The 10,854-nt window shown below is 41.0% G+C and overlaps 2 protein-coding genes across 2 annotated transcripts in view; one reads left to right on the top strand and one right to left on the bottom strand.

The window, feature by feature from the left end:
- The first annotated feature begins 428 nt into the window (after positions 1 to 428).
- The window catches only part of LOC116842033, a 36,239-nt gene continuing 25,813 nt past the window's right edge, over positions 429 to 10,854 (top strand). The window contains exon 1 of the mRNA XM_032810673.1: positions 429 to 690. Within this exon, the coding sequence (XP_032666564.1) occupies positions 536 to 690 (155 nt within the window). The 5' untranslated portion in view covers positions 429 to 535. The remainder of the gene's footprint in view (positions 691 to 10,854) is intronic.
- Positions 9,920 to 10,854, bottom strand: part of LOC116842046 — a 3,280-nt gene continuing 2,345 nt past the window's right edge. The window contains exons 3-4 of the mRNA XM_032810691.1: positions 10,388 to 10,555; positions 9,920 to 10,286 (exon numbers count right to left, since the gene is read on the bottom strand). Coding sequence (XP_032666582.1) covers positions 10,068 to 10,286; positions 10,388 to 10,555 — 387 coding nt within the window. The 3' untranslated portion in view covers positions 9,920 to 10,067. The remainder of the gene's footprint in view (positions 10,287 to 10,387; positions 10,556 to 10,854) is intronic.

Genomic DNA, 10,854 nt, shown 5'->3' with positions numbered 1-10,854 from the left:
ACGACGACAAGGACGACGACGACGACGACGACAACGACGACGACAGGAGACACGAATCGGCCGAGGCGAACGGCAGTGTACGTCTCCAACGAGGAGCACCGTTAAATCCGTATAATTGCCGATGAAAAGGGCGCTTCGACACGGTGCTTTTTCGAGGTGGTAGATGAATTGATTAGCGCTCGCGCGGCGAAACGGGGGGAGGACATTATCGTGCGGTAGCGATCGGCGTTTTACTTTTCTCGGTTCGCGCGCGGCGTTTAATCGAAGGAGACGATCGACGGCGTCGCAGGAAGCGGCTTGACCGATCCGTTAGAGGTTAAAGGCTGTTACACACCGTCGCGAGCCACCACGGCGACGCCGCGAGAACGCTTCGTCGTCGTCGCCCTCTTCTTCTTCCTTCTCGTCGCGCCGTCGGTGGTGAACGCGATATACCGGATGCGGCCGAGTGAATCCGGCGAGGACGTGAGAATCGCGAGTCGCGGCGAGACAGTCTCGGCATAGGCTTCCGACACGGTGATCCAGGGGTGCGACAGGTATGGATGACGGTGTGCAGAACGGCCTGCAACCTGACCAGAGGTTGCCAACCTTCGAGAAAGGGGAGAAACGCGCGGGCTCCCTCGGCAGCGGCGCGCTGCGCTTCATACGGACGCGCAGCAGCATTCGACGGGAACTCAAGCGACAGTGCTATCGGTAAGGAACTAGTATTGTTTTAGTTCAATTGCCCGAGTCCTACCTTCGACCCGAATTTTCTAACATTTACGCGGAGAGAATATTGTTGTAAAGATTATACTATAATTTTAATAATCCAGGAATAGCCAGGAATAGACTGGCATTATGATGAAAATTATAATAAGATATAGTGACCATGAATATAATAAAAATTACCATAAATGTAGTAAACATTATTATAGTTATGGTCATTTTTATTATATGTCTTATTATAATTTCCGTGTGCTACTTTATACTCGAACTACTAAAATTGTATTGTACCACAATATTTTTTCCATATATATTTTTTGAAAGATCGGTGTATGCTTAATAAGCGTAATAGGAAATTGAAATCTTGACGCCTCCAAATGGCGGAAAACGCATAAAATTGCCCGAGTTGAAATTTTAGTCCTACTTTCGACCCGAACTTTCTAACATTTACGCGGAGAGAATATTGTTGTAAAGATTACACTATAATTTTAATAGTCCAGGAATAGACTGGCATTATGATGAAAATTATAATAAGACATAGTGATCATGAATATAGTAAAAATTACCATAAATGTAGTAAACATTATTATAGTTATGGTCATTTTTATTATGTCTCATTATAATTTCCGTGTGCTACTTTATACTCGAACTACTAAAATTGTATTGTAATCTTTACCACAATATTTTTTCCATATATATTTTTTGAAAGATCGGTGTATACTTAACAAGCGTAATAGGAAATTGAAATCTTGACGCCTCCAAATGGCGGAAAACGCATAAAATTGCCCGAGTCGAAATTTTAGTCCTACTTTCGACCCGAACTTTTTAACATTTACGCGGAGAGAATATTGTTGTAAAGATTACACTATAATTTTAATAGTCCAGGAATAGACTGGCATTATGATGAAAATTATAATAAGACATAGTGATCATGAATATAGTAAAAATTACCATAAATGTAGTAAACATTATTATAGTTATGGTCATTTTTATTATGTCTCATAATTTCCGTGTGCTACTTTATACTCGAACTACTAAAATTGTATTGTAATCTTTACCACAATATTTTTTCCATATATATTTTTTGAAAGATCGGTGTATACTTAACAAGCGTAATAGGAAATTGAAATCTTGACGCCTCCAAATGGCGGAAAACGCATAAAATTGCCCGAGTCGAAATTTTAGTCCTACTTTCGACCCGAACTTTTTAACATTTACGCGGAGAGAATATTGTTGTAAAGATTACACTATAATTTTAATAGTCCAGGAATAGACTGGCATTATGATGAAAATTATAATAAGACATAGTGATCATGAATATAGTAAAAATTACCATAAATGTAGTAAACATTATTATAGTTATGGTCATTTTTATTATGTCTCATAATTTCCGTGTGCTACTTTATACTCGAACTACTAAAATTGTATTGTAATCTTTACCACAATATTTTTTCCATATATATTTTTTGAAAGATCGGTGTATGCTTGACAAGCGTAATAGGAAATTGAAATCTTGACGCCTCCAAATGGCGGAAAACGCATAAAATGTATAAGGTAAACGTCCTAGTGATTTACCGATAATTTAATTACTAATAATATACTTGTGTTTGTTAAGATGCTTATCAATAGATGAAACAAAATCACAAAGTAACTAAATTTTTTCTTTTCATTTATTATATTGTTTTGTATATTGAAAAGCATTTCAACAAAGAAAAATACAAAACTAATATGTCAGTCATTGGGACATGTATGTTCGACCACTGGGACGTTTATCTTAGTTGCACGCAGAACATACTAAAAATAGTCGCGCTCCAATATGCCATAAATCGCAGAGGAAGATAATTGATATATACAGTAAAAATTAATGTATGACGAGGGAATTAATCTGTTGCATCGTGACAAAGCTAATACGGCTCTCACCCGACGCTCAACGGAATCCAAAGGCTAAAGTTGTTAAATAGTTAGAGAAGTTCATTGAGCATATTTTTGCGCCGCGCTATCGGCTCTCACGCGAGCTCGCGACAGGAAACATTTCGCATCGCCGGTTCTCCGTTGTTTCCAACGGCAATAACTGTCGCGATATCGCCGGTTCCGCGACGCCGAATGAAAGCGTTCTCCGCGCACTTGGTCTGCCCGCTTTTATTCCGATCGCGGCCATACGTGTGCGCGCATACGGCCGCGTATGAGCGCTCGGTCGGGGACCGGCTTCGCGTTTCGGTCCTTTTGGGACTCCGACGACGTTGGCTGCCGGCTGAAAGGACCGCGGGGAACCAAGCGAGGTACCGACTCCTCGGCTCCGCCGTAACAGGAATGCTGAATGACTTGCGACTCGTCACGCTGCCAGCAGCGGGTTCGCCAGGCGCGCGAAGATCCGCGTGTATAATCTCTGCCAGCTCCGTCCGCGACTGTACACATAGCGTATACGAATGCGCTAATATCGCCGATATTTCATTCGAACGGGGGGGGAGGGAGGGGGGCATCGTTGTAATTAATCGGCGGAGGGAGAAATCGTCCAACCAGAAGAGTTCTCTTAACGTAATTGGCGTAACGTTTCCGATAGCGTAATTGATGATCGATAGTATCGTAAGGCACAATAAAAGATAACGCCACAAGAAACGTCTCGCGCTGGTAAACGCCGTCTCAGAGCGTGTCAGCTTGTGTATAATCGACGCGCGTTACCCACCGCAGGGACTTACTCGTGCCTAACTAATGGCCGGATAATTAGAGCGTTCACGATGCCGGAGTGGAGTTTCCGCGTGGCGATAAGGCCGGTCGATCATTGTTCGGCGGGGCTGGATCGGAAATCGCCGAAGAATGATCCCGGCGTCCTCGACGACGCTTCGCTCGTGCGCGAAGAGAATCCCGGCGACCTGTTGCACTCCGGCGTCGTCGCGTAATCCGCCGGCGGAAGGTCGACGGATTCTCCGGATTATACCGGCGAGATACCGTTTGATCGGCAGGCGGAGAATGAGCCGCGGCGAACCAGGAAGCAGAAAGCAATTTGCAGAATTCGCGGTCCTTGCGGTGCGTGAGAAGATTCCGGCGCGATTACTAATAGACGCTCCGGCGGAATCCGAGACGCTCCGGCGGTCTTCTTACGGGCGGACAGGTTCGTGATTCCACACCGTGAGCGCGCGACTTTGCTTACATTCTGGCCGCGCAATTATGGACGGTTTCGCCATGTTAACAAGCACGGTGGCTGAGGCTAGCAGTCTACAACCTTTCGGGAACCTCGAGTGACCGCGACATCGTCACGGCGAACTCGATCCGACAGCTTCTAACCATACGAGCGACTCGCTACGTTGATGCATGACGCGTCTTGCCGATCGCAAAAAGATCTGAATAATGAGTAAAAATTTGAATAATGTGAATAATGAGCTTTTCTAAAATTTATAATAAGTATACTTTAAGATTATTAACGAGAGAAAGTGTTCTTTGTTAAAGATGACCATTATTAAAAAAAAAAAGGAAAGTGAGTAATCCTTTTCTTAGGAGTAGAATGGTATTTTTCTCTGCGTATTATCGACTGACTTTTTTAGCAAAATTTTACTGATTGCAGTGTTATAATTGGATCTAACTGAACTTCTAATTGACTTCTAACTGAATTTAACAACAGTTATAAGTATAATATTTTAATGAAGAATACACTCCGTTTGTACTTTGGAGAGTACACCGATATTCACTATATAAGCATCAGAAAGAACTTATAATATCGCGGGTACCGGATCCAATGCAACCGGATGAAGCTTTCTAACACGACCGTGAATTTAGCACCGAGGTGTATCAAGTTACCCCGTTCGACACCGTCGCGAGGTCACGCGGCAGATGAAATTCTCATATTCCGGACGTAATAAAGTGCGCCTCACCAAGTTACAGGCGACATAAATTCTAGATTAGCTACAGGGGGTAACGCGCGCGGGCGTCGCGGTGCGGTATTAAGAAGCCATTCTTACTCCTCGCGCGCCACGACCCTTATATCCGTTTCCACCTGCTTACTCGGAGTACTTCTCTCGCGGCGAGGTGGATGACTCCGCTCCCTACGGAAAGGGAAGGAGAAGAGAGCGACAACGCCAAGTTAAAAAGGAAGAAAGAAAGAAAGGAGGAGGAAAGAGCGGACTTTGGCCCGCGCGATCGAACGGGAAGAATTATCACGATATACTCTGTCCTTTAAGCTTTAAGAGCCGAGGATCGGCCGAAACGCTCGGCTCGTTCGAGAGGCCCCCGTCGCGCATAATAAGGCGCGGAGGGGCCCACGAAGAGAGAGACAGACAGACAGAGAGAGAGAGAGAGAGAGAGAGAGAGAGAGAGAGCCCGCTTTGGCCCCGGAGGTCCTGCTCGCTGCACGCGCACGCATGCGCATACACACACATGCGCGCGCACGCGCGCACACGCACACGAGCGGGGGAACATGTCGGGAATCCGCATGGTCCAAACACTTCCGTGTTGTACGACTAATGAATCACCTTCGCCGACGGAGCCCTTCCACCCTCTTCGACACTCCCGTCCTCCGGCCCTCCTCTCCGCACGCGAGCCCCTCGATACAGGTTTCCTCCCGGCAATCAGGCTCTCCTCATACTCGAATGTTTATCGGGTGTATTGAAATCCAGCGATAAAGTCTGACCTTATCGGCACCTCTCGACTGGCTTTCGACAATGCCCGGCCCGATCGGACGCGTCGGACGCACCTTCGCGCGATTATTAAGCTTATTTGTTCTTTCGATAAAACCCGCTGACGTTGGACGAGGGTGAAGCTCGGGTATCTTCGCGCGAGATTGCAGATCCTGCGTGCAGATACGCGGCAAGATTTTACACGCGCGCAGTGCGAGCGAGCGGATTCCGCCAACGAGAGACGAGCGTTCCGTTCTTGCGACTTGGGCGACTATGCGCGCGCTCGCACGTCGCGAGGATGCGTCGTGAGTATCGGTAAATTTTGCACGTCTCTCTTCCTCCGTCAGCTGCTGACTATTTTTACTTATTACACGGAAGATCACGCACTGCTTATCGATGTCCCCGCGCTTACGTATCCTTCGCCATACGCGACGGGAATACATTCGCCCTGTGAAAGGCGGCCACGCCGTATTATCGCACTTTTATCAATACCGATGTTCGCACGGTCGATTTCGCAACCGCACGCATAATACGCCCACGGTTAATTAGCGCGCTCGCAGTGCCATTAATTAACGAGGGGATACGTTATCGTAACCGTTACGTTTGCGTTGAGAACAATAATTGTGTAAATTTAGCGCATGAGTACATGACGAACAAACGGCGCGCTTATATATGTGCATATTCCTTAATTGCATGTCAATTTATATATTTTTAGTTTTCTATGTACCGTACGTGTATAATTACCGCGATAACGCTCGCTACAGTCGCGACGAAGCTATAAACGAGAACCAACACTAAAACTCGTCTGTAATATGCGGAGTAAGGTTAACGCGTGAGTTTGAGTAAGAAATAAACATAATTTATTTCGTTTACGAGTTTATACTTCAAAGGCCATTTTACAATTGTGTAAGCATAGTTGTAAGTAATAAGTGACTACGGTAACCAGAATAACCAACTAGAATAAAGCAATCGGTGAATAAAACATTCTGATAGGTTAGCTCTTACGTTTACGCAATTTCAGAATGGCTTTAAACTTCTTTCATTCAAAAAATGATCTTGCAGTCATGGTAAAAATTATCTAGATAGCAGAAATTATTTAAGATGGATAAATGAATAGCAAACACTGCGATATCGCATATGTTCTGTATTTAATCGATATAAATCGACAAAATTTCTATCTGAACTATTTGTAAAAAAAATGCGTCTTTGTGGCACTCATCCAGATTAAAGCCAATCATATTTCATAAAAGTGATTGTGCTGGACAAAAAAGGCTAGCGACGAAAAACAAACGAATTTATAATCCTCACACTCATCCAAAGAATAATATTGAAAAAAAGCCAAAATTTGCTCATAAGAGAAATGTATAAAATTGCTATATCTTCATGTTTTTGCGTCTGCTGAAGTCGAATATAAAACTTAAAATTAAATATTAAATAATAAAACGTTTGCTTGAATTAACCAAATTTCTTGTAAAATATAAACGAACCAGAAAAACTCAGTTTAAGTTATCAGAATTATGTTCAAGTTAATCAGAAATCTTGTTAACTTGAGCAGAATTCTGGTAACTTTAGCCGGAATTTCTGGTTTGTTCATATTTCACCAGAAATTTGGTTGATTCAACCAAACTTTTTTTCCGTATATTAAATATTGATTGTTATACGTGTTTGGTAACTCACAGAAGAGCTGCGATGTACATGCAGATTAGGTTAAACTGAATAAGACATTCCTCTATCATTTTGCGAACAACCACTCAACAAAATTGAGTTATTAATCCAGGGAGATTCGTGAATGATCACGTTCCATATGGTAGATGAATTGTGATAGCGATGTATGCTTGTATATAGATTAAACTGAATAAAAAAGTATTCTATAAACTATTTTTTAAATGACTACGTAGATGTTTACTTATTAATTAAGAAAGATTAGTGCATTATCACACACAACTGTACACCAAACATCTTTAATTAATAACTTAACATGTACGTGGTTATTTGAGAAATCGTAGATGACTTTTTTGTTCAATTTAACTTAATATACAAGTAAATGTCGCTATCATAGCTCATCTACCGTATAGCGCGTGATCATCCACGAATCTTCTTTAATTAATAACTTACAATTTTACGTGATTGTTCGCGAAATGATAGAGAAATATTTTTTTCAATTTGACCTAATCTACCTGTACATTGCAGCTTCTTTGTGAGTTACCAGACACCCTGTATATTCGTGTTGCATCGTGTTTGTAAAGTAACGCATGATACGAGTGGGTATTGTATAACTCACCCGTGTGTCTCGGAAGAAGATATCAGTTACTTAAAATTTATAGAGAAATAACTCGGCTATGCGAGCTCGCGCTCGCCAAGCACAGCTGAAGGCGGTAGGAAGTATCGCTCGAGGTAGGAACATAAAATTTAAATCAATTGAATAGCCACGGTGCCAAACACACAAACGGAACACCGCTGGCAAATCCGGCGGAAGATGGGCCCGAGGACTGTGACATGTAACGGCGATGCGGCTTGTTCGACGTTAAGTTCGGTGCTTGTATCTAAATCTCGAATTCCGCGTACGGTTCACCGGAGTCGACCTCACCGCCGCGATCTCGAACCATTACTCATAAACATTACGTTCAGGTTCAGGCACCGATATTATCCGATGAAGGTTGATAAGACGTTTAGACGGTTTCTCGCGAGCTGTTCGTACTCAGCTCGCTGGTGTACGCGGGCCCGCGTGTTCGCACTAACACATATTGTGTCAATGATGCAGCCGCTCGATAAGTAAGGATGTGCTTATGAAACTTGGCACCTCGTTATCCATCCTCGTGATCTCGTGACAAACGAAAAATTCATAAACGGTGTGATATTGTCTATCGTGAAAGCTTATGTAATCAAGTTATAAATCCTCACGGAGTGGGCTACGCGAGCGCGCCACAACGAGAGCCATTTTCGTGATTACGTCGGATTATCGTGCCACATTATAATAACAATGCCGCGTGAGAGAAATATCATCACTGTGAGTGATTTTACGCGTCATCCAACATACATATTTTAAGGAATTTGGTCTGTGGGCAGGGAAGTCGCTTTAACCCATTAAGGTCCAAGAGAAAACTGCTAAGAATAGGCTTTTAAAAACCATCTAAATTAGGGCAAAACGACGAAATTTGTTAAAAGGTGAAACAAAATTTGTGTTGGATTTAAAAATTCAAGATGGTGGACCAATATGTCGGCCCGAAAATTTGAAATTTTGACCTATTTGAGTGAAAATCCGTATAGGGGAGTTTGGTGTTCGCTGAGTATGAATATGCACTTATTTTTTCAAAATTCGTAATGGCGGATCTAATATGGCCGCCCAAAAATGCGAAAATTTGACATAGTTTTGTTATTTGGCGAAAAATCCAACCAAATTATAAGCTATCTTTCGAAGGTGTTTGTTTTGGGGCAAAACATCATACTTTAGCAGACTGTAGAAGAAAAATAGTCTTTTGACTTTAAAAATCAATATAGCGGCCAAAAATTTTTAATTTTGATTTATTTCAATGAAAGTACGTTTCAAAACGTTACGTTTGAAAAATTTTGAAAAAATAAATGCATATTCATACTCAGCGAACCCAAAACCCCCCCTACAGATTTTCACTCAAATAGGTCAAAATTTCAAATTTTCGGGCCAACATATTGGTCCGCCATCTTGAATTTTGAAATCTAACACAAATTTCTTTTTCACTTTTTAACAAATTTCGACGTTTTGCCCTAATTTAGAATTTTTGAAAGCCTATCCTTAACGATTTTCTCTTGGGTCTTAATGGGTTAAGTAGATAGAGACTAGTGACTTGAGTGCAAATCTACTTGTAAGCGCAAAATACGAAGGAAAGTAATTAAAAAGTAAGATTAAAAAAGACAGTATAGGTCATGATCCTCGTGTCTATTGTGCCAATTACTTCTATTGTATTTATGTTTCTGTTCTGTTTCTAAATTCGTACAATCTATTCTTACAATATAATGTGTTACATTATACAAGATGCCACAGACTCTCCTCCGCAACTTTTATGGGAATGTAAGACGGATTGGAGTAAACATAAAAGTCCCATACCGTTTTGCGATATTTGCAATAAATCTCGAGATATGAATTAAAGAAGAATGGTGAATGAGATTACGATAGTAGATGAGTTGTAGTGGCACAGTCTGTCTACTTATAAGTCAAACTGAATTATACTTGTATATTTATATATAGGTCAAACTGAACAAAAAAACCCCCTACCATTTTGCAAATGACCACATAGATTTTTAGATATTAACTAAAGAAGATTTGTGCATTATCGCACACAATCATGTAACAGCTTTTTTCATTAATAACTAGAAATCTATGTGGTTATTTGCAAAATGATAAAGGGCTTTTTTATTCAATTTCACCTAATATGTAAGTACACAACAGCACACATCGCCATTACAGCTCATCTATCATATCGTGCGTGATCATTCACTGTTCATTAATTAATAATTAAAGAATTATTATTGCAAATATTGCAAAACGATATAGGACTTTTATGTTCACCTTACTCTCTTAAAGTGAATCAGTGAATAGTCACTGATATCAATTATAAGTATTGCACTGAGCACTTTCAGTGCAACACTTATAACTGCAAATCAGTGTATATTCACTGCTTTCAGTGATATTTCACTGACTCATTTTAAGAGAATAATCTACGTTCTACGCTCCCACAAAAATTGCGGAGGAGAGTCTGAGCCATCAATTATAAAACCAGTGTGTTGTTAATTAATATTATGTAGCAATTTGTTACCGAATGCGTTTATGTTATCGATACAATGTTTCGTCTGTAGATCTAGAGTAATATTCGCACCCAAGTAAGAAAAATAGGTCGTCTCGCTCGCATTTTCGGATTTTTCTAAAGTTACTGTGAACTTAAAGTGTCCATTGCCAAGGTGCGTAAACAGTTCCGGTTCGAGCGTACTTAACTCCAATACATCTCGCTATATGTATATGTGTGTGCATATATGTGAGAGAAAAAAGAAAAGTGAATTATTCATGTTTTTAACAAAATTATTTTCTGGTAATCGAATCTTCAACTTACAGCCATTATCGGACAATGCTTTTCCTCCATGCCAAATACACTTAGAAACATATCCATGACTAAAGTACGATTTAAATCTTTCAACAAATCACAAAGTTCTTCGGAATGGTTAGTTGGAAATTGTACATTATCGGATTGTATTTTTCCGGACGTTTCCACAATGTCGAACTAGTACAAGAAAGAAGAATGATTTTATATGTTCGAACAAAAGAATATTTTGATGTTTCATAAACCTAATATTAGGACCTTAACTTAGTTTCCGCCCAAAAAATACTGAGAAAAAGCATTTATTGTAAAAAATTTATTTAAATTATTTCAATGAAAGTATTTTCCATCACTTTCTACAACTTTTTGCCATCTTTCTGGCAACTGGGCGATACCATCTCGATAAAACGATGTTTGTTTCGAAGCAATCCATTCGTCCACCCATTCTCGCACTTCTTCAACATTTCGGAAGCGTGTACCAC

This window comes from Odontomachus brunneus, unplaced genomic scaffold, assembly GCF_010583005.1.
Source record: "Odontomachus brunneus isolate Ranch 3 - 2012 unplaced genomic scaffold, Obru_v1 Obru_scaffold_020, whole genome shotgun sequence".
In the NCBI taxonomy this organism is placed as follows: Eukaryota; Metazoa; Arthropoda; class Insecta; order Hymenoptera; family Formicidae; genus Odontomachus; species Odontomachus brunneus.
The sequence above is the reverse complement of the archived record's forward strand: the minus strand, read 5'-3'. Positions and strand labels throughout refer to the sequence as shown.